The following is a 24,194-nucleotide window of genomic DNA, read 5'->3' as shown; positions in this document are numbered from 1 at the left end:
AAGCTGAAGGCCGAAGAATTGATGCTTTTGAGCTGTGGTGTTGGAGGAGACTCCTGAGAGTCATTTGGACAGCAAGGAGATCCAAGCAGTGCATCCTAAAGGAAGTCAGTCCTGAATATTCATTGAAGGACTGAAGCTCAAGCTCCTCCAATACTTTGACCACCTAATGGAAAGAACTGACTCATTGAAAAATACCTTGATGCTGGGAAAGATTGAAAGCGGGAGGAGAAGGGGACGACAGATGAGATGGTTGGATGGCATCACCGACTCAATGGACGTGAGTTTGAGTAAACTCTGAGAGTTAGTGATGGACAGGGAGGCTTGGCGTGCTGCTGTCCATGGGTATGCAAAGAGTCAGACACCACTGAGTGACTGAACTGAAGATGGGCTAAACTGCACTCTGCCCTTTTGGCCTTTGGGCTCCACTGCAGGATTTTCAGAGGCGTGCAGTTTCAGATATTTTTTGTTTTGTTTTTGCTGTTTCCTCATTTGTTTTGAATATGTCACACCTCCTTGGTACAACATTCAAGTTGTCTAAAGGTATATACAATCATCAGCCATTCTGTTTTCTTCTGGTGGCAACCATTGTTCCCCATTTCCTGTGCATCTTTTCATTTAAGTCTTCCAAAAAATATTCTACAGTCCACTTACTCAAAGTTTGTTCTTGATCAGCAACACCTGAGAGCTCTCTGACCTGGTCCCAGATGACTATGTTAAAGTGTGAGAGGCAATGCTATGCAGCCCTCCATTTATAAAGAGGGATTGGAAGGAGGCAAGACAGAAGGCAAAGACTAGCATGTAAGGTCCCTAAGACACAATCTTTCATCCACAGTTATATCTCCAGCATTTTGCACAGTATCTAACATAATAAGTAAGTATTTTATGAATTGAGAAGACAACCCTAAAGTAAGACAATGGCAACTGAGAGGCAGGAACCAATCTGAAAGGTAGTTAACTGTCAGAATCAGCAGGATTCAGTGGCTGTGATGATTAATTTTATGTGTCACTTTGACTAGATACTCAGTTTTTGGTCAAACACTAGTCTAATTATTGCTGTGAATGTATTTTTTGTTTGTAATTACCTTTAATCAGAGAATGAGATGGTTGGATGGCATCACTGACTCATTGGACATGAGTTTGAGTAGGCTCCAGGAGTTGGTGCTGGACAGGGAAGCCTGGCGTGCTGCCGCCCATGGGGTCGCAAAGAATTGGACACGACTGGCAGACTGGGCTGACTGAACCTTTAAATCAGCAAACTTTGAGTAAAACGGGTTACCCTCCATAAGGTGGATGGGTTCTATCCAATCAACTGAAGGCACTGAGGAAACACTGAGGAGAAAGGGATTCTGCCTGCAGACGGCATTTGGACTCTTGCAGCTTCAGCTCTTCTGGGGGTTCCAGCCTGTGGACCTTCTGTGCAGAACTGAGACTTGCCAGCTCCCATAGTTACATGAGCTAATTTCTCTCCAATTTTTTTTGCCACACCCCACAATTTGCACAATCTTAATTCCCCTGACCAGGGATTGATCTGAGCCCTCAGCAGTGAAAGCTGGGTGTGCTAACCACTGCACCGCCAGGAATTCCCTGTGAGCCAGTTTCTCAAAACTTCTCTCCATAGAGACACATCCTGTTGGTTCTGTTTCTCTGAATGAACCCGATTAACACAGTAACAGACTGGATATGGAGGAGGAGGGGACGGAATCAGTAGAGGATGATGCCTTTGGAAACTAGAGGAGTGGAAGTGACACCCACCTAGAGGTGCTCCAGTCAAAAGCCTGGGAGCTGTCCTTGCATTCCTCCTGCCACGCACCTCTTAAATCCAGCCCGTCACCAAGGTCTGCGATTTGCTTCTGCTGTTAATCCTGAGCCCGTTTGGCCACCCCCGCGTCTCTTGCTGCCACTGTGGTCCGAGCTTTCTCTAGGCGCTTCACCTGTAGTCTGCCTCCAGTGGGTTTCCTGCCTTCTGCTCTTCCCTCTCCACAGCCCATTCACTACATACCAGGCAGTTTATTTTAAAAGTCAAACATCATACCCCTTCCTCCTCGTTGAAATCCCTTTAGTGGCTTGGTGTTTGCTTGGGGTTTAAATTCACCTCCTTATGAAGGCCCACAAGGCTCTGCATAGTCTGACTCCTGCCTCCCACCCAGCCCCCTAGGCCATTCTCTCTCACTAACATCATTGCTACTGGCCCTCTGAGGCTACTAAGGCTTTTCCTGTTTTTGGACTTTGTACTTGCTGTATTCTGCCTACAGTGCTTTTCCCACACCTTTATACAGTTGGCTTTCCCTCCTGCTTCGAAGCTGCGTTACCTTTGCAGAAGGTTCTTCCCTGGCCTCTCTCCAGCAGGGGCCTCCCCAGTTCCTTATCTCGTCACTCTGCTTTTGCCGTAGCAGTTCTTGCAGTTTCTAATGATTTTGTTTCCCGTTTAATATCTGTTTGGAGCACAGGGATCTGGTCTGTGTTCTTTGCTACTGTGTTCACAGTGCCTGGCATGTAGTCAGTGCTCCATAAATGTTTCTGAAAATGCCTGAATGGTGGTTCTCAACATTAAGGAATGAGGGTAAGTTTGGGCCACACAGATCTTGACAATCCTTTGAGGCATCTGAGTAGAAATGTGTAGCATACATTTGGAACTGGAACGTTCTGAACCTGTTTTAAGGAGAGAGAAATTCTCAGCCATCACCCGGCTGTTTCAGATTATCTCAGTGGAGATGTCAAACACGGGAGCAGAGAAGGCATACTGGATGTCCTGCCTAGTTGAGCTGTCAAACGATTCCATCCACAAGCACCATCTTTCTGGCCGCGCAGCTTGTAGGGTGTTAGTTCCCTGATGAGAAATTGAACTTGAGACCCCCCTCCAGTGGAAGCTCGGAGTCCTAACCAGGGGACCACCGGGGAATTCCCAGTCTACCACTATCATTTGAATGTAATCACAGAAGACCCCGGGGCCTCCCTGGAGGCTCAACAGTTAAGAATCTGCCTGAGATGCAGGAGACAAGGGTTCGATCCCTGGGGCAAGCAGATCCCCTGGAGGAGGAAATGGCAGCTTACTCCAGTATTCTTGCCTGGAGAATCCCGTGGACAGAGGAGCCTGGTGGGCTAGCCCATGGGGTCACAGAAGAGACACGACCGGGCACGGCTGCTGCAGAAGGCCCCAGGCAGGAGCTGCCAGGTGAGCCGTCAGCCCACAGACCTGAGAGAGATCTTAAGCTTCTTAAGTCTTGAAGTAAATATACTGTGGAGCCACCGCGGGAGATCCCACCCATGACAAGGTCATGTGGAAGAAAACTGTTAGGCAAGGCTTCAGGACTCGAGGGGCTCCCTAGGCTTTCTCGAGCATCTGCCCCCAAACCAGAATATGTCTGTTTTACTATTTCATGACTTTCACCAACTCCTCTGACATTAACAGGGGGCTATCCCCGGACCACCTTTCTCTGGAAAAAGTTAACTTAGAGCTCCAGTTTACAGTCTCCTGCATACAAAAGGAGTGTCTCAGCTCAAACCCCCTCTGTTAGCATTCTAGCTCGCTTGGCAGGTTTCCCCAGACTTTTACAACTACGCCTGTGATTGTTTACAGCCCCCCAACTGTGAGAGGCATGGAAAGCCTAAAACATAGAGCCTTTCAAAGAGTTTAAAGTTATTAGAGTAGCTGGTCTAGGATTTCACTGTTGAGCCAATGCTTGTTGCTAAGTCCCCCTATCTCTTATCCACTGTGCACCTGGGAGTGCAGTAGTTAACATAGTTGGAAAGTAAGAAAAACAAGTGTTGCCTTGAAATTAACCACATCAGACTTTTGAGCTAATTGGTTTTCTTGTAACTCACTGCACCTTTGCTCGTGAGAAATGTAACTTAATACTTCCTGAGGCTGACATAGATTAGAAATGTATAAAGAAAAAAACATTTCAAGGGAAAATAAGTTTTCTGGTTGAGCAGCCTTTATCAAAAGAGGGTCATAAAATGTCCACAGGCCTCCAAGGCCAGAAGATATGTACACGACATTGTCTATGGGCAAGGTTTGCAGAAAAAATCCTGGTTCTGATGAAGACAAAACAGATGTAATATTTGGGCTGACTCTGTATGACTTTGCATCTTTCATCTCCCTCTATGTACAAGTAAAGGTATAAAAGACCCTTTTGAAAATAAAAATAATGGGCCTCGCTCACTGAAGAAGCTTGGCCACCCTGTGTTTTTCTTTTTTCTTTCTCTCTTACTTTTTCAGGCTGATCCCTTGGAGCATAGAGGCTCCCTGCTTTCACTTACCTGCCCGCGTTTCTAAGACCTGAACGGGAAGACATTCTGCATCTTCACTCCCTCTGGAGACCGGGAGGGCACCTGTTGCCTCCGTGAACAGGGCAAACTCCTTGTCTCGGAGTTTTATTGGCTTTCTAGGTAAACCAAGGAATATCAGCCTCTTTCTCTCCTCTATTTTATCTACAATATTCTTTCCTTATCCCTCTCTAAATCATCTGCCAATGCCGTTTTTCGTTCAGACTCCCCTGGATCCTGTGGGGGCTGGACCCCGGCAATATACTTTCCTAGAACTTTAGAATTTGGAACTCAAGACTCTCAGGCCTGGGAGCTGGTGGCAGATGACAAGAGCCTGAAGGAAAGCCCTCTTGCTGAAGCGATGGTTTCCCAAGCCACCTTACTTCCTCACCTTCCCTTGAGGTCGTTGTCCAGCTCTTCCCTAAATGCCATGAGGTATTCCAGGATCTTTCCAGTCAATTCCGTCATTGCCCTCAGCTAACATTTCTAACAAATGCGTCCTAGTCGTCTCACCTGCAGGTGAAAACTCCTGAGGAGCTAGGGTCTGCCGTACCCACGTCTGTCTGGCACATAGTGGGCACTAAACTGGAATGACAGCGTGAATAAGTTTCCAGGCATTTTTCTCAGAAATCCACCCATCAGGCCATTGTATTTCTTCAGGAAAGGGAGCCTCAAAAGACAGCTAATAGAGCTGGGTCCCAAAGAAAGCTGCTTTTGTATTATCTTACTAGTCAGCCCACACACTGTAGCATGACCTGAACTAGGAAATAGTAAATAATTGGCTAAAAAGGTGGCAGATTCAATCAAATACACCAAGGTGAAGACTCTGGAAAGCAACACCATTTCTGAAGTGGTAATGTAGTCATCTGTATTAATTTGTTTGAAGATGTTCTAAGACAATGCCTCTTCAATGTTAATAGAAATAAGGTGAGATATAGGGGATAGGAGACCAAAAAAACCCAAGATTTTCACAGTCCCCAGAAATAAGGCTAAAGTGTCCTGCAGACTTCTGGCAGATGCCCAGTAGAGATGAAGGTGAGCGCATCCAGTCGCCTTGGCATTAGCCGTCAGGGTTCTCGTTAGTTCTCCCCTTACTACCAAGCAGCCATCTGATTGTGGTTGTTTCATAAGAAGGGAAATGAAGGAAAGTGAGCCTAGAAATTTGTGCTCCAAGTTAAAACCATTCATAGGGACTTCCTGGTAGTCCTAGCGGTTCAGACTCGTTTCTAATGCAGGAGGCTTGGGCTCAACCCCTGGTCAGGGAACAAAGACAACACATGATGTGTGCCCCACCTTAAGAAAACCTATAAAATACCAAAATCACTGATTTGAGGTAGAAACTAATGACTTTCTCCATTTTTACCCTCTTTCCCTGAAGAGCCTTCCCATAACACGAAATCAATGACAGCAGGTCTCCTTTCAACTCCTACACATCTCTTCTGTACTTCTTATAGTGACATAAAATCAGAGTGCCTTTCTATCCGTCATTAACCTGGATAAGCCACACTCCCCCCAGAGCTGTACCAACCTCCAGGCTCAGGCTACCCATTCATGGTGCTAGCACCCAACACATCTTAACCATGTTATCACGGGGAAAGGAAACTGGTTGCAGGGAGAATCAGGTCCACACCTGTATTTCTAACTGGCCCCCCTTCAATCTAGTCCCTATTAGATCGCCAGTGATCTTTCTAGAACAAGCCTGATGCGCTCCCTTGCTTAATTTACCCCCACCCAACCAAGCTGGGCTCAACAGTCCATAAACGCTGCACAGATGCTTCAGGCAATCGGAGCCTGACTGCAGACTGTGCTGTTAGCGTCCCCAAGTGTCCTTTCCGTCCCTTTTCTCAACGTCAGTCTCCACTGCCCAGCTGTCACAGCTCGAGAGCAGCGCCAGGCTTGCTTTCTTCTGCCATCCAGAGCCTGGCATAGTGAAGCAGTGTTTTTACATTACTTTCACCGTCACTGGGAAGTCTCGTCAAAGGTACCTTCAAGGGTTGTCATACATCAAATATACTAAAGCTCATTATATGAGCTACTAAAAGCCCTAGTTCATTTGGTTCATAAGAGAATGACAACTTTGCGTCATTCATATGAGCCTGCTACCCCAATCACTTACCAGATTTCCCAAACCATTTAATAACCCTGCTTTAACTTCCGCAGCGTCCATCTCTTCTTCCCACTCAGCATTCTCTCACCAAGCGCATCCGTGACACTCACGGTGGCCTCCCCGGCAGCACTGCTCCGTCTCTTTCCAGACTGCTTCCTGCTCAGTCGCCCCACCCCCACAGACTTTTTATTTTTATTGGGGTGTAGCTAACAGTGTTGTTGAGGTTCAGGTGAGCAGCAAAAGGACTAAGCCACATACATACATGTATCCAACCTGCTCTGTTCCTTGGAGGCCACCCACCCAAAGGGAAAGCAACATGAAGACTGTGTACTTGTAAACAAAGCACTATACAAACGTAAGCTGTGAGATATTATAGTTTCCAGTGGCTGATAAAATATCACCAAAGAAAAGTGCTTCCATAAAAGTTTTATTTATCCCCACAACAACCCTGTGAGGTAGGGTGATCAGGGCATTTGAAGATGAGAAAACTAATTCTACATTACTTGTTCACGGCTATACTGCATAGTAAATATGTAGAAATTAAATTGAGTATTTTAAATGTCCATGATTTATACTGATTCATGTGGAAAAAGGCAGAGAGAATATTAACTCCCCCCTACCTTAATGCCAAAAGGACACTGCCTTGAAAAATCCCATTTCAAAAGATGAAAGTAGTATTTCATTGCTTATTTCTACAAAGATTTATAAAATAAAAAAATAGTGAAATATTTTACAGTTAATATATATAATGGTCTCATTCAGGGATATGTCCTTCAGCTGTGTATATGATCAACTATTCCAAGCGCTCGAAACGCAAACTCTTAAAGTATGAAAGACAATGATGATGAGCAGTAGCCTCAATCTTCTTTATCCCTCCATGTATCCTGAATAAGTTCTGTGAAATCTGGTGAACTCCACCACAAAGAAATCTCTGGGAAACTTTATTTTGTTGCCTACTCTCAAACCACTGTCACATTAAGCAGCAATTGCCCAAATCTATCAGAATCATTTGGAGAGCTTTTAAAAAACACGGAAATCTCAGGCCCCACTCTAGACTCAAAGACAATTTTGCAGAGGTTAAGGCCTCAGGAATCTGTATTTCGAAAGCTCCAGAGAGTAACACAAATGAACAATCAGGTTTGGGAACCACTGATGTATTTTAAAATACTAGTATCAAAACCATAAAGTAAGTATAAACCTCTTGCTCTCAACTCCCCTTTTAAAAAATTTCTCAAAATGCATTATAACCCTGGAATTCTGCCTCTGGGCAAGTAATTTTAATTCAAGATACAGAGAAACATTTTATAAAAAGGTATCCTAGTGAGTTGAGACGTGGATTCCAATTAAAATTTACGTAGCATTTAGATACAAGGTACTGAGTTCTGTGGTTCTGATTCTGAAACTTCAAATTCTATTTTATACAGGTTCCTAGTAGGCTTTTAACTCAGGGGAAGACATGAAAAGTAATGACATAATCAAGCACATAAGCACTGAAAAAAATATTATTCTCAAAAACAGCTTCATGAGAGGAATAAGAAAGTGGGTGAATGACAACCTAAGACCTTTTGGCCCATACACTTTTGTTCCCAGTCCACTCTTCCCCTATAAGGGGAAATAAAATAAACATTCTTTCCTAGTTGCTTGGCATAGTTATTCGGTGGGTGACTATTAACACTAAGTTAATTTAGATACACAAGATTAAAAGAGATAACAAATAAATACCCAGGAAGACAAAGAGAATTCAGGTCAGAAAACCTTAACTAGCTAATGATGTAGTAGACAACACCATCATGTCAGTACAGTTAAATGAAGGCGTCAGTGTCCTTTACACTTCAGCTTTATGTGATTGACAGAAGACGTGGAAAAGATCTGGTCCTTATGAAGAAGTCTGTGCTTGCTGTAAAGATTTGTAGGAATAATGAAATGCGTTCTTCATTGATGAGATGAAGTCTCTGTTTTTCAGGGAAGTTGACTGAACAAAACAATGAAAAACAGACTTCTTTAGATGGTTAAATGAAAGAAATATCTAATTGAAAAAGTCATTGGCCAAAGATAACCTTTTTTTAAAAAAAAGATTCTATGTTTAACCATCCCCCCCAAAACCCCCCAAACAAACAAACCAGGAAAACCAGAGAAATATAAAAAAACAATATACACATCCATTTTCACTGACAGTTACAAGAAAATAGCCATTTATAGAAGTTACAATGCTTTCAACAAATCCCCCTCCAAATTCTGGGAAATAAGATAAAGCCATTGGGTAAATAAATATACATACTAGCTAATATAAAACAATTTATGCTTTTAAATTGTTGTCAACTTTAAGACCCAAGGAGAAATACGCTGCTATAAATCTGATCAGGGCTACATATATTACATGGCGTTAAAAAACACAACTGATTAAAACATCCTAACAATAATACAAATATTTAAAAGAATGTCTTTGAAAGTCAGACATCTACCACTGGAAATATCACAATTATAATATGCACTTCAGAGCTGTGATGTGTATACAGGTCACCTTTTCTGTGTTATATCAGGTATCCATCTCTCCTGCATTTACTGTGGTCAGTTTCTAAGAGTTCACGTTTCCTGTGTGAACTGAAGGGGCTGGGCACATCAATTCATAAACACCCCCATTTAACTAAATGGAAATGTGCAAGACGACATCTACCAACAGATAAAGGAAAGAAGGGCTAAGAAAACATATTAAGGAGGAAGGAAGCTGGATAACGGTCTCTGACTTATACTAGATTTTGCATTAATAACAAATTCAAAATGACTCAAATCAAGTAATGAAAAAAATATATTAAGCTGATATCAAGAAATTTTCTCAGGCCATAGAAGATTCTCCCTTAGCTTATTTCTTTACTGAATCTTGTTAGGCTTGATTCATTTGTCAGTTGACTTAAAGGAACTCTCCAGCAGGGGATCAAAAGCAGCTTTACAAATAAAAGGTGGTTAAAGTAGTTTTTAAAGTGCCTATCGGCACAATGGTTTATACAGGTGCTTACCTTTCCCTTCTAGTTCTGGGAAAGCCCACAGAGTCTATATATGTACTTAACTGGTAAAGCTTTCAGCAATTATAATGTAAGCTGAAAGTTTAGACCGTAAATAGGTTTTGCTGTTTGAACATAAAAAGGGAGCAAGGAGAAATGTAACCAGGTTCACAATCTTGAGCAAGAGCATATGTGAAGGTAACATATGTACATTTTATTTCAAGAAAGACAGGAGACAAGCAGCAGAGATGCCCAGATGCCTAAGATAGATACATCCCAAAGATTCTCACTGAAACGAGTCTGCATTGTTTTTCCCTGCGAGCAAAATACCCTTCTTTAAATTAAAAACAAACAAAAAAACCCCCAATATTCTGAATTGCAAATGTTTTTTTTTTTTTTGCAGAAAATCTGCCATGATTATTTTTTTTTTAATGAATAAGGATTTTCCACAAAACAGGCTTGCTCTACATGCTAGATTTTTAAACAGTTCAGTGACACAATATGCTAGCTACATACACAACAGATAATATAGTAAGAAAACACTCAGCCTGATGAAAAGTTAAAATCTTCATTAATACACTGAAAGTTGACATAACTCATGCCTTTAAAATCAAAAATACAAAAATTAAATGTTTTCCTAAAAAGATTTCCTTATTTTAAGGATTCATTTGAAAATGAAGCTGCATGTAATTTGTACAATAAGTTGTACAAGTAAACAGGTAATATACATAAAAAATTAAGTGACATACTCCTCAATTATCAGTTGTCCACCTTTAATTTCCAATACTGTACTTTCTTAACAAGCATACAAAATAGCAAACTTCTCTTTAGAAAAAGTGCCGTTCTTTGACATCCTTTACACAAAAACAGTCTGAGCCTGTGGCATGTTACTGCAGTTGAGAGGCAAAGCATCCTAACTTTTACAAATTCTACCTCCATAAAAAGCCTCCCGAAAAAGAGATTACACGCCACTATAAAAATATCGACCTCTTGTGGTAGCTGCATCAGAGAACCAGGGCTTGCAGACTAGTTTCATGCCGCACAGAAAGCCGCTAGGAGAGCATCCTGGCTGACTGGCGGCTTGGGGGTCTACTGTGCCACGGGGTTATGCATAGCTACTGCACGGTACCAAGACTGCTACACAGAGTCTGAATTGATTGTAACCGAGAGCATAACAGAGGTACTACCAGCCCATGCAAAGGAACTAAAAATACTGAATCACTGTGCTGAATACTTCATTCCTGGAGAAAACCAAAGGCATCAGCAACCAAATCAAGCCCAACAGGTGACCCAATCCATCCTCCTCAAAGACTGGTGAGCACAGTGAGGTCTGAGGTATACCTTTATCCATCAGGTCTGTGTGCCACTGCAAGATAGTACCACTTGGAACACACGCCATCACAATGGTCTACATCTTTTGAATATTAAGTCATTCATATATTCTTATCTACCCAGTCTCTTGATTTTTGAAAAGATTTCACCTACAGTAGAATATTACAGAAACAAAATATAAATGCATGTTCTCTCTAAATGAAACTTACATGGACTAAAAGTAGAGGATATTTTTTAAACAAATATACAATATGCAGGCAGACAAAGCAGGAAAACGGCCATTCAAATGTATAATAAAAAACTAAAAATTTACTATTTCCAGAAAACTATGAAGCGCCTCAACTAAAAGGAATGCATAATGAAATTCTAATCTATTAATAATACAGGTCAAAAATGTAAAAAGGTTATAAACCTTAACAGGAAAAATAAAACAACTTTTACTGGCCATTCCTGTTGAAATGAGAATTTTAAAGTAACAGAAAAGTGGCTACAAACCCACTTAGAGCACCAAACAGAGAGAAAATAAAAGTCCATTTTCATCTCTGTTATTATCATAAAATCCTGTGTGACTACAGGTCAAACTGCTGGTGGCAGAAACAGAATTCTTTATAAACTGCAGATGTCCTGTACATAAAAAAATTTCACTGGAGTTGCACTAGTTCTAAAGACGCTTCTGTTTTCGCCTACCTACTGTGTGTATTCAATCTGAGAAAAAGTCTCTTTCTGTAACCCTTGATTATTACTGGGCACCAAGATAAGAAAAGCAAGACGGGTACAAAAATGCAAAATTTCAACAGTAATGGCAATGCTTTTGTCTTAGTCCAAAAGGGTCCTGCATCCTCTCCCCTCCAGCGGTCTGACAAGTCTCTGCACTTAATCAGGGGGCAGCAAGTCATGCAAGCGAAACCGGTCTCTGATGTGTGGTCGGACGTCTTCATTCTGTTGGGGACAGACATTTTAGAAGCCACGTAACGTAAAAGCCACAAGCCTCACAACATCAGGAACATTCTTACTTTGCAGGGAAACGATGGCTATTTATTTTATAATTTACGTTATTATTTTTGCCAAATACAAAGACACTACATAGAAGTAAACTTAAATTTATATTAAAAAGAAAAGCCTGTCATTAATGTATCAATTTTGTAAGAACAGTGATGCAGTAAGAGATCAAACCAAAAGACAGGTAAAGCATTAAGCCACTGAAGTCTACTTCACACAGTAGTTTTAAATTTAACCCATGGGTACAGCAGAAAAGATTCCCAGAATAAAATCTCAGTACCATAAGCATTAACTCTAGACCCGAACTACAAAACCGATTTAACACAACTAGTTAGTGACTTGCCATAGGAACTGTGGTGAAATAAAACAATGTATAAAATCTTAAATACTGATAAACATAATATAATTTACAAAGTATAATCTTTTTCAACTTCTGCCCTAATCTCTCACCAAGTTTACTTAAAACATCAGTACAGATAAAAACAACTGAAAAGATTTATTTCAGTAGAGTTAAAGCAACAAAAACCTAACAAGAAGGTAAATGAAAAGATATACTCACCAGTTCTACTAGCTTCTCCAGAAATGGAATCAGTTTTAGTAGTTCATTGTCATTTTTATCCATAAACCAGCTTTCTATAGGGATTCCATTAGATAGCTAAAACGATAAATCAGGAATTAACTCTACTTTTCATTTACAGTTCGCCTAAGCTGGAAAAGCTACAAAAAGGAGTAACAGATTTTAGTATATATTAATCTATTAAGTTCCTTTAAAAAAGGAATGCCATCAGAGTTTACGCCTGTCACATTCTCTGACATCTTAATAGTGCCAGACACAGATGTTAAGGAATAAACTGAAACCTAACTGGTTTCTCAGAGTAATTCTTAGTGTATATAAAGTGGCAGTGAAGTCGCTCAGTCGTGTCCGACTCCTTGTGATCCCATGGACTGTAGACTATCAGGCTCCTCTGTCCATGGGATTCTCCAGGCAAGAGGGCTAGAGTGGATTGCCATTTCCTTCTCCAGGGGATCTTCCCAACCCAGGAATCAAACCCGGGTCTCCCACAATGCAGGCAGATGCTTTACTGTCTGAGCCACCAGGGAAGCCCCAGTCTAGTGTATATAAAACTTAACAAGAAATATTCATTGAAATAAGCTTTGGGTTAACATAACTAACAACATTACTCTTTAGAGAATATCAGTCAGTGCGAGGCATTCTGAATAAAGGAACACTGCCGTCTTAGCGAGAAAGCATGTATGCATTCACTGGCTTACTCCCGACAGATTTTACTCCCTAACAAGATGCTCTGAAACAGTAGGAACACAACAAATTGGCTCAATGGTGTTTCGCTGAAATCTAAAATCTACAAACCATATTTGTTTTATAGTAAACATTCTCTAGGATAATATATCTTTTAATATTTACACAGAACACTGTGTTTAAGATGGAGGGTAACTGAAATTATTTTGTTTACGAACCAATTCTTAAAAACATTTAAAATGCAAGGAAATGAGAAGCAGTGACCTACACTGAACATGTCTCAGTGCCATGTGCCACCCTTCCTCCTTGTATGCATTCTCTCCCGTGTTCTATTGTGGGCTCTCTGAAACACAGAAGTTGAGGGCCAAGTCTTGTTCCATCTACACTCAACCCCCTTCCCACATCCCAGTTCTGCACTGATTTATTCTGATGGAAATCTCAGTCATATCTCATGAACAAACTCAATGTAAAATCTATCTTGCAAAGATGGCCCATCTCTTTGTCTACCTACGTATGTGTCTGTCTGTCTATTTGTGCCGTGCTGCACGGCCTGTGAGAGCCTAGCTCCTTGACCAGGGGTGGAATCCAGGCCCTCAGCAGTGAAAGTGCTGAGTCCTCATCACTGGACTGCCACCAAACTCAACTAGAGTTGAATTTAGATGTCTAAGAAACATTGACAAAGGGTGTAAATATATTGACAAAATAGTCTAAGATTTCAAAATGTCAAATTAAACAGACTAGAAGAACACAGTGTAATTCTCAAGTTTGTTTGCAATTACAATTACTGATTTAACAACTGATAAGAATGCTATTGGGGCTCCCCTAGTTGCCCAGTGGTAAAGAATCTGCCTGCAATGTAGGAGACCTGGGTTCAATCCCTAGGCTGGGAACATCCCCTGGAGGAGGAAATGGCAGCCCACTCCATTATCCTTGCCTGGAAAACTCCATGGACAGAGGAGCCTGGTGGGCTACAGTCAACAGGGTTGCAAAACAGACACGACTCAGCAACTAAACGACGACAAGAAGGAGGAGGAGGGCGCTGTCGAGCGGCATGTCCCTTACAGTCCCTTCTGGCGGGAGCCAGCACGAGGAGGCCCGCCCGGGGCAGAGGCCATGAGGGTAAGGGGTCTGACAGGCAAAGGCCAGTCCGGCCTTAAGGGAGCCTCGCTGAGTCTGCCCCAAGACCAGAGTCTGCCTGCCTTACTGCACTGTGCTTTTCGCTTAACAGGGGCTGTCTCCCCACCACCTTCTTCTGGAAAAAGTTAACTTAGAGCTTTTAGATAATAAGTCTCCTGGGCATAATATGAGTGTTTCAATCCAAAAACCCCTCTGATGGCTTTCTAGCCTGCCTACAGGATTCTTACAGCTGCGCATGTGAGTGTTTGCGGCCTCCCTACCGCGAGAGGCACAGGAAGCTCAAAACACCCTAGGAATGTAGGGGCTTCCGAGGAGTCAAAATCATTAGAACAGGACTGATTAAGGGTTTCATTTGTTGAGCCAATACTTGCTGCCAAGTTTTCATCTTTTATTTGTTGATATAGTTGGTATATAGGAAAAAAAAACCAAGCAGCAACACAGATCTTTGAGTTAAGTACCTTCTTTGTTAGAACCCACTGTACCATTGTTCTATAGGGATGTAACTTTAGTGCTTTGAGGGCGATGCAGATTAAAGAAAAACACTTCAGGGGAAATGAGATTAACATTCATCAAGGAAGAGAGCCACAGAGTGTTGACAGGCCTCTTGGCCGGAAGACAATGTCAATCACCTGAGACCTTTTGTGTCCGGAAAGCCCTGCAGAAGGAAAGCCCGGTGTCGACAAGGCTCAGGACTGCTGCCCCTGCATGACTCTGCATCTTCCATTATATAAAACTTAGGGTGTGTAAACACCTTTTAAAAATAAAGTTATGGGGTTTTTGCACAAGCTTGGCCTCCCCCGTGTTGACTCTCTCTCTCTTTCTCCCTCTCCCTCCCTCTCTTTTTCAGGCTGATCCCTTGGAACCGGAGGCTCTCCGTGTCTACTTATTTGCCCGGGCTTTTAAGACCCACGTGAGAGGGAGCCCAAGGCGGGGCACCCTCCGCTATTCAAGCGGGCACCTGTGGCCCGACGCAGTTGGTGCAAGTTTCTTGTCTTGAAACTTTATTAGCTTTCCATGTAAACCAAGGAATACCAGCCTCTTTTCGTCACTAATTTTCCTACTACACTATTCTTTCCTAATCTCTCTTTATATTTCTAAATAAATAAGTTTTTCCTCGCCAACTCCGTCCCCACTTTGAATTCCCTGGATCCACCAGGGCTGGAGCCCGGCACCCTTCTTAGGGTTTTACTATTTCAAATTTACATGTATGTTGTACTTCATTTAAAAGAATAATTTCCACAAGGAATATACTAATTTGGCACTTCTAATTCTAAGATGACATTAAACAAGGAAATTCCACCAGTGAAAACCCTGCTGTCCCATCATACTGTTTGGCAGCGTTCGTCTGAGCTTGTTTAGCAGCCTTCTTCCTACCTGATATGCAAAGGCTTGCGGTGAGTTGTCAATTATTATAGTTTTTGAAAGATCTCTTCCAAGGATATTTAAGTCCTTTATATAGTTTCCTTGTACACAAACACAATGTTCACGGAAAAGCCGGTGCCTAAACATAAAAGTAAAAACAAATTAACTAAAAGATAATGTATCTGTAAAAAGCACAAGACGTACTGAAACATATATACAGTACACATACCACAGGCTTTACAGTTTAAGCCTTATCATTTTCTCTCACAAAGGAAATTCAATTACAAGTGGGGGCCTAGGCTTCGGGCTACGGTCTTATAAAAATTCTTAGCAATTATTGAAACCTTACAACTAAATATTACCATGTCTTAAAGAACTTTGGTTTATCCCAAAATGTTATATTTAAATGACAAAGAGGGATGAAAAACTCTGTAAATTGTTTTTGTAATTTATTTACCCAGGAGAGCTCAGTTCAGATGCAGCATCTGGTTGTCATCGAGGTCCTGCTTTTTAACCAATTTTCCAGATGGTTGACTGAGGCACAAGGAGGTCAAGTGACTTGCCCAAGGTCACACAGTGAGTCAGCGGTTAGCCCCACAATGGGACCCAGGGTCCTCCTGGCTCCCAGTCCTTTGCTCTAACCAGAAGGCCACACAGCCTCCCTATCCCTGCACATGCCAGAACAGAAAATGTAAGAAGGAATGTTTCCGTGTTGGCATTAAAAAAAAAAGTTTTTAGTTTCTCTTATAGATTTTGAGGGAAGGTGCAGAGGCCAAAACATTCCATCATTTCAACTTTTCCCAAACACCCGTGCTTTAACTGTGTGTGTGATCATTTGAAAAAACAAGTATTGAATGAAAGGATGAATTCAGATTTAAGTGTTACAAAATTGATCTTTCACTGTGAAAACTGAAAAACATTACATCATTTTAAAAGGAAAGCTATTAAGTTTTGTAATATTTACATACATGGAGTATTTACATAATCTCTATGTAGCGCTCAGAATATATCAGCTTCTGAGCATTGCTAATAGCTGGTGCAGACCATCCTGAAACACTGCTTGCAGACACTAATAGTTTGGTAGTTTGGCTTCCTTGTGTCTTAATGCCACTATACAACTTTCAAGGAGCTAGGACTTACACATTCATAATATTTTTAATTCTCCAATTTTAAGAAAGGGGCATTTTCTACCAACAAAATCTGTCCTAGGTCTAAGAACAACCAGTAACTGGTATTTTAATCAGTGCCAATGGTCATGGAAAAGGGGAAGAATCTTAAAACCAGACAAAACGTAAAAGTATAAACAGTTTTTTCCAATGATCATCTACGTCTGAAAGGGTTAAAGACAGTCCTACTTTGAAAATACAAGGCTGGACAAAAGAATTTAGGTTCTGGTTGGACCTAAACAAGACGCTACATTTTATCTGTATAAACATCCAGATACAAGTCATCACACTGATACCTTCTTCTATAGCAGCAACTCACCAGACACAGGGGACAGCTAGCTGAGTATGTATATGGAGACTAATGATTACTTTCATTCAATTATAAACTCCTTCCAGTTAGCAGGAATCTGAGTGTTGCTGCTGCTAAGTCGCTTCAGTCATGTCCGACTCTGTGCGACCCCATAGACGGCAGCCCACCAGGCTCCGGCGTCCCTGGGATTTTCCAGGCAAGAACACTGGAGTGGGTTGCCATTTCCTTCTCCAATGCATGAAAGTGAAAAGTGTAAGTGAAGTCACTCAGTCGTGTCTGACTCTTAGCGACCCCATGGACTGCAGCCTACCAGGCTCCTCCATCCATGGGATTCTCCAGGCAGGAGTACTGGAATGGGATGCCACTGCTTTCTCCAATCTGAGGGTTAGTAGCATGTATTTTCAATTTTAAAAAGAAGCTACTTTTGCTAGTCATCGAATGAGCATTCAGACTCGTGGGACTTTCTGGACCGACCTTGTCACCAACACAGGTGACGCCCTACAGTGCTCTTGGTGCAGGCAACACACAGTTCAAGAAGCTTTTCTTGTTTTAAGTTTTTCAAAATACAACTTGATGAAACGCATTTAAACTCCCAAAGGCGTAGGTTTTATAAAACTAGTTTAAAAGAGGGCTTCTAACTTGTAGCATTGCAACTGCATGATTATGATCTGCCCCCTAGCAAAACGAAAGCTCCAAAGGGAAGGGCGCATGCTGCTCACCACTGCTCCCTGGAACACTGGAGGCGCTAAACAGAAATCTTCAGAATCAGTGAAGTCATCAGAGCAAGATCACTTGTATGCTTTTATTATCAGGTAAAATGAGCATAAATTATAATATACTTTTATGAAAATAAAATACCATTTTCATTTGTGTGTCTGAAGCTTGTTTATATGGAAGATAAAACGGAAACTGACTAAACAACAAATTTTGGTCCTTTAAATTTTTTTTTTTTTTTTAAAAAGAGGGAAAAATCTCCTAAATGTGGACATTAGGAAAAGCCTTTCACTATAGTTGAAACCACTCAATAATAAAGGTACTATTAACAGTAGAAATTAAGTTTAGGATTTTCCACTAGGAGAATATGTGAGGAAATATTCAAGAAGATGAGCACCCAGCTCCCAAAGCCTTCAGGAGCCTTTTCCTGCACTTCTCAGCTCTTGATCAAAACTCACAGATTAGCTCCTATACTTCAGAGGGTGCAGCGAGACTGCTGAGTCCCACTTCAGTTGACAGAAGTAATGAAACTAATTTTCAAACTGTCTTAAATTACTGAAAACACCCCCACCTAGCCAGTAATACACTGCATCTGCTGGCTTAGGACACACACAAGGCACTGAGTCCAGATCAGAATAACCCAAGCGACCAAACCAACCACAATTTCCAATTAGACTCATGTGACATTTTCTTTCCATGGAAGATAAATTTGCTCTTGAAAAAAACCCAGGAGTTTAATCTGATCTTTTTTGTTAAAATCAACTTTCATTTCTATGTCGTTAAAAAGATGCCGTAACATGCATTATCTCAGAGGCATTAAGTGAGAACATCACGCGCAGTGAGAAGCTCCACACACCCCCAGTCCCCCCAGCCCCGAAGTGAGGGCACAGATGTGCGAGTGAACAGACACACTTGATCTTTGCATCCACTAAAGAACGTCTGTCTGGAGTTTAATTAGGAACTCTTAAAGAGTTTGGGGGGGTAAAAAACTAAAAATCACTTATTTTCACCATTTAACACAACAAATCTCTATAAATGCAGCCAACTAAAAATGGCCATCAAAATTAAATAGAATCATAATAATCTCATAGTTCAGTGTGACAGACATTCCCACTATTTCTTAATTGAATTTACCTGACCAGTTGCTTTTTAGGGTCTAGTATGTTCAGTAACTTGTCTGCATACACCTTCTTAGAAGCAGTAAAAAGAATGATCTACAAATTCAGGGGAAAAGAAGTAGTCATTACACATGATCTAAATATGGGCACTGCATTGAATAAAATAAAAATGCTTAAATAATTAACTCAAGTGTGTTCACCTCATACATCTGAGACATTCGTTCCAGGAACTCCCTGAAGAATGGTCTTAATCTCACGTAAACCTGAAAGAAACACAAAGATAAGCTTCAGCAAATAAAAATACAAAACAGAAACAACTTACTTATAAGATATGTTCTAACTTCGAATATAATTTAAAAGTTCATATGAATAAAAAAGTTTACTAAGTACCACTTGACCAAATATATTTCACATACCAACAATCACTTAAAACAATCTTTTGGTAGGGTAATAATAATTGCTGGTGATCATTTCACTTTTTAATAGTTAAATAGCAGCATATAATAGACCTTTGTGAATGCAATTTTAATGAACAGGTAAACTAAGAATGGCAGGTTGCCCTCTGAGATTCTGATCCACCAACCAGCTCCATCTTCCAGCCAGGTAGCATCCATCCAATTATTAGGCAGGCTGTGTGTCCACCTCTAGCTGACCTGTCTCAATGACCTTCCTCAATGATCACTCAGAATTTCTTCTCACTTGCTTAAGAATACTTTTATTTTCAATTTCTATTAAGGTAAATAATGTTTAAGAAGGAGATGTCTGGATTGGTGGGTTTAACTAACAAGACTTTTTCAGAAATCAAGCTTGTTCTGCACTTACTGATTCAGATGAGGTATCTAAATTAGCACTGCTGGGCTACTTGAGATTGAAAACATAATAATCAAACACCAGTTATCAAAACCAACTGACAATATCAGGACAGACTACAGTAACCAAAGAACTGACTCTAAATACATTACTCTCTTACTTCTGTCTGTCTTTCTGCCTGTATTGAACGGAGCTCTTGTAATATTTTCAAGAAGCACAGAAATAGAAGTCATGAGCAACCACTAAACACTGATTTACAAACGACTTCAACGCCTTTAAATTACATTTATTTTGTGACAAAAAATTTTCGAGAAGTTTGTACTTCACTCAAAGATGACTATCAAAGTCAAAAAGCATGAAAAGCAAATACTTAGAGAGCATCTGTGCACCAGACTCACTTGATCCAGATCTTTTTTTAAAGTTGTGGTGGCAGCAAATTCAAAATTTGGGCTTCATCATATTTAATTGTGTTATCAGTACACATATAAACAAAAATGACCTTTGATAAAAAGCTAGTTCCGTGAATGTCTCAGAGCAGAACAGGGAAATCGGGCAAAGGATTTTAGAAGAAAGGGACTATGTGCTAACAGTCTTCGTAATTTCTAAAGCCCAAACAGTGTAAGAGAAAGCCAAATATATAGTAAGTATATGATAAAAATCTGTCAAATAAATTGAGTTTAATAATAAACAGATTTAGGCAAATAGCCTGCCTTAAGCAATATAAACAAAATTGAGAAGGAAAGGCAAGACCACACCCTACAGGACAGCTGCACACCAGAAGGACAGCCACTGAATTTCCTTAAGAATCCATCACTGTGGAAGACAAATCTCAAACAACTACTGATACGGTAATAACATCACCCTATCCCCACGTACAGGCTAGAATAATAAGTCAGAGTGTGTGCTAGTCACTCAGGAGCGTCTGACCCTTGCGACCCCACGGACGGTAGCCCACCAGCCTCCTCTGTCTGCGGGATTCTGCAGGCAAGAATACTGGAGTGGGTTGCCATTCCCTTCTCCAGGGGATCTTCCCGACCCCGGGACTGAACTCACGTCTACGGCACTGCAGGCAGACTCTTTGTAGTCTGAGTTACCAGGGGAGCCCAGCATAATCGAGATTTACTCATTTCTAATCCTGTTATAAGGCAGCTGATCTCAGCAGCTTTGACTAATCAAAAATGAAGTAAGTCACACGCTCCCAGCACTAGCAAATAACAAAATCACTAGTATCCAATCCCTGTCCTTTAGGATGAGATACAAAATTTTTAACTAGATTTGCACTTCTAATTAATTTTAACATTTGCATCCTAAAATATTTGGTATAGTTTGGTAGTTTTCAACACACCTTATTTGATAGTCCTAGTAACTGACAGATTTAGATATATTACTACCTTAACTGACAAAATCAATTTATATTCATTACGGAACACTTCAAAATATATTTGTAATGGTTAAGGAAAAAACTATCAATTCAGTCAATACTTTTTTTCAGTCAACCTTATCTCATGGAAGATGATAAGCCATGAACCATCAGAGCCCTCTGTCTGCTGCTAAGAAGCAGTTAAATGCATTTAACAACCAGAAACACTTCATTTCTGCATGTGTATAAATGCTTCCATTTGCTTTCAATATCCCTATCACTTGCTCATACTGTAAATTAAAATAAGCAGGGCCTCTACAATTTGGGGTTTGTCTCCTCTGAAACCTAGAATACTCCCACTGTAGAGAAACACTTCTATTTAAACAGCACTATCTAAGCATAATCAGTGGAACACTGTACAGAGGGGACACTTCCCACTTCTCGCACTTCTGGATCAGGTAAAAACTGTGACTCCGTTATGATTCGACGACTTTGACTACACTTAAAAATGTAACACACATCTTAGAATCTGACATTACTGTCATAATGCGGCCATTTACTGGGGATGAAAGGCAGCGCTGACATGGGGGAACAGAGCGCCAGAGTGTTTTCCTACCACGAGAATAGAAACTGTTCACTGTAAATGTTCCTACTCTCAGAGCAGGTTAACGATTTGAAACACAGGAAGGTGTTTCAGGATTAAAAGACGTAAGCAGAAACTGAGACGGTTAGGGGGAGAAAGGGTTGAAAGGTAGACAGCAACAGCGAGCAGGGATGGGGCTGGGACCACGTGAGGGTCTGTCATTTGCTGTAAAGGCAAAATCTCAGAAAGAAAAATAGAAATAGAGTCACAAGGCCAGCAGGATCTAAGTCATCTGGATGGATATACTGAAGCAGAAATATATACAAGTCAAGAAGCACTAAGCACTGTCCAGCAGGAAATAAGCACAGCTGAAAGGGACGCGCGATACGACGAGACTACCACCGCTTCCTGGGTTAGGCCAGACAGCCAGCCAGGCACACACACACACAGACACGCCTCTGCAGGCTCCAGAAGCGACCCCACAGATGCCCTTTTCCTCTCCTAACCGTCTCACAACAAAGATTCCCATCCCACGTTCCTCACTCCCTATTTTCTACATCCTTCCACCACTTAGAATTTCAAAAACCATCCTCCTTTACACCTGCAACTCTTCGGAATCACTGAGTCACCCAAATTTAAGTCTCACTTCAGGGTGGTGTATATGCTCCTTTAACTATACAGCGATTATTCTAGGTACAGAACAAATAGTTTTAATCACTAAACCAAATATATTTTGAAAAAGTCAAAGTCTTAACGCATAATGCTATAATAATGAGCAATTATTATGTAAGAACACCATACACAAAGACATGTCTTAAATAAGACTGCCTACTACCCAAAGATGTTGCTGCTGTGAAATGTTTATTATGTAGAACTTCTGTACATTTCATCCTCGTGACTCAATTTACTTTGGAACTGGAGCTTTGCACCTCTTAGCTCCCCTCACTTGTTTCATTATGTGTTCAGCTGTAAACTTTCAAAACAAAATCTACTAGAATAATATCTGTAAAAACAGTGATAGCTAATCTTGTATAATATATTGTGAACTGATTTTACCAAAACTTAGATGATATCTGACAGTCAGCCTGTACTTTCTTTAGTACTAAGACAAGAGAATGTTCTATAACTGTGCATATAAGATGCTGCTGCTGCTGAGTCGCTTCAGTCGTGTCCGACTCTGTGCGACCCCATAGACGGCAGCCCACCAGGTCCCCCGTCCCTGAGATTCTCCAGGCAAGAACACTGGAGTGGGTTGCCATTTCCTTCTCCAGTGCATGAAAGTGAAAAGTGAAAGTGAAGTCACTCAGTCGTGTCCAACTCTTAGCGACCCCACAGACTGCAGCCCACCAGGCTCCCCCGTCCATGGGATTCTCCAGGCAAGAGTACTGGAGTGGGGTGCCACTGCCTTCTCCTAAGATGATGCTAATAGGTTATAAATGGTTAACAGAACTAGACTCCTCAATAAAAAGTCATTAAAATAGCTATCCAGTTATAAATTGACAATATTTTGTGGACGTCTATCTAAATTCAAATTCATGTCTAGGTATGCAATGTCAGTCATATACACTGATTTCTGTAACTAAACCATTATCTCAGTTACCTAGGTGACCTTATGAGCATGACCAAGAAAGCGAGGGGACACCCAACAATCTTAATTTGCGGCAAAACTAGGAAAAATTCTTACATGTAGATCTTTTTAGGAAAAATACTTCTAGTTTTAAGCACAGATAATATGACCCTAACATATTTTGGAAAAAAAGTATCTCTTAATACGTTTTCATGAAATCCTTTGAACCTACTGCTACGCTGCTGCAGGAAGGAAAGAAGGGATCACATTCGGTGGCTCTCGCCCGCTGCAGAGCACGGAGTGTGGCATCTCTAAGGTAAGAGGTCGGTGGGCACTACCTATTTAATCATCACCCACTGCAGAGCGCAGCACCTTTACATTAAAAGATGATTGGTGGGGACTACTTATTTAATCAGCAGTAAGAATTTAAAACAACAGAAAACCAAGAACACTGAAGAAGGTAAAGAGTATCAGCACACATATACCAGTATATACCACAGAGACAGAAGAGGCTCTGACAATGTTTTTAAACCTTCTGTACACCTCAGTTTCTTCATCTATAAAATGGGTATAATAACAGTCACCTACATAAGGTTACTGTAGTAAATAAGTTAATACATATAAAGCACCTAGAACATTGCCAGCACATCGAGACCTTCAATAGTAATTATTACTATCCACGTGATTATTTAAAAGTAATCAGCCATAAGGAGAATACCTGGAAAGAGCAGGATTTTATGAGGGTAGGACTGGGCAACCACACTCAAAGAGAAAGCTCTATTTTTACTTGAAGAAGAGGTTAAGTAAGTCAACGGATTACCTAATTATTTAACTTGGTTAACACTGTCTTTGCATCAATACCAGATCATAGAGACAAAACCCAAATCTCTTCCATAGAAAGAGGGTTGCTCAGATACAGCCTGTGGAGGCCTCGACTTCATAACCCACGGGTGATTTTACAAATCATCTTTTGCTTCACACAGTTTCAATAAAAGGCAGATTGCTGCTGGGGATAGTATCTGTAGGTGGATCAGTCTGAGAACGAATAGGTAAATACTGAACCATCATAACCAATACAAATGAAACTCTCAAACTAAAACCTCCTG

General features: G+C 41.0%; 2 protein-coding genes across 6 annotated transcripts in view; both read right to left on the bottom strand.

The window, feature by feature from the left end:
• The window catches only part of EIF3J (eukaryotic translation initiation factor 3 subunit J), a 28,643-nt gene extending 23,909 nt beyond the window's left edge, over positions 1-4,734 (bottom strand). The window contains exon 1 of the mRNA XM_027972149.3: positions 4,658-4,734. Within this exon, the coding sequence (XP_027827950.2) occupies positions 4,658-4,734 (77 nt within the window). The remainder of the gene's footprint in view (positions 1-4,657) is intronic.
• Positions 4,735-6,784: 2,050 nt separating this feature from the next.
• CTDSPL2 (CTD small phosphatase like 2) overlaps positions 6,785-24,194 on the bottom strand; it is a 77,843-nt gene continuing 60,433 nt past the window's right edge. For 4 of the 5 annotated variants that reach the window (XM_042252879.1, XM_015097240.3, XM_042252880.1 and 1 more), the window contains 5 exons: positions 18,969-19,031; positions 18,785-18,864; positions 15,473-15,599; positions 12,263-12,358; positions 6,785-11,643 (listed from right to left, as the gene is read on the bottom strand). In XM_042252879.1, the coding sequence (XP_042108813.1) occupies positions 11,578-11,643; positions 12,263-12,358; positions 15,473-15,599; positions 18,785-18,864; positions 18,969-19,031 (432 nt within the window). In that variant the 3' untranslated portion in view covers positions 6,785-11,577. The remainder of the gene's footprint in view (positions 11,644-12,262; positions 12,359-15,472; positions 15,600-18,784; positions 18,865-18,968; positions 19,032-24,194) is intronic. The other variant, XR_006060491.1, reaches the window with a different exon arrangement.

The sequence above is a fragment of the Ovis aries genome, chromosome 7 (genome assembly GCF_016772045.2).
Source record: "Ovis aries strain OAR_USU_Benz2616 breed Rambouillet chromosome 7, ARS-UI_Ramb_v3.0, whole genome shotgun sequence".
NCBI classification, from domain to species: domain Eukaryota; kingdom Metazoa; phylum Chordata; class Mammalia; order Artiodactyla; family Bovidae; genus Ovis; species Ovis aries.
The sequence above is the reverse complement of the archived record's forward strand: the minus strand, read 5'-3'. Positions and strand labels throughout refer to the sequence as shown.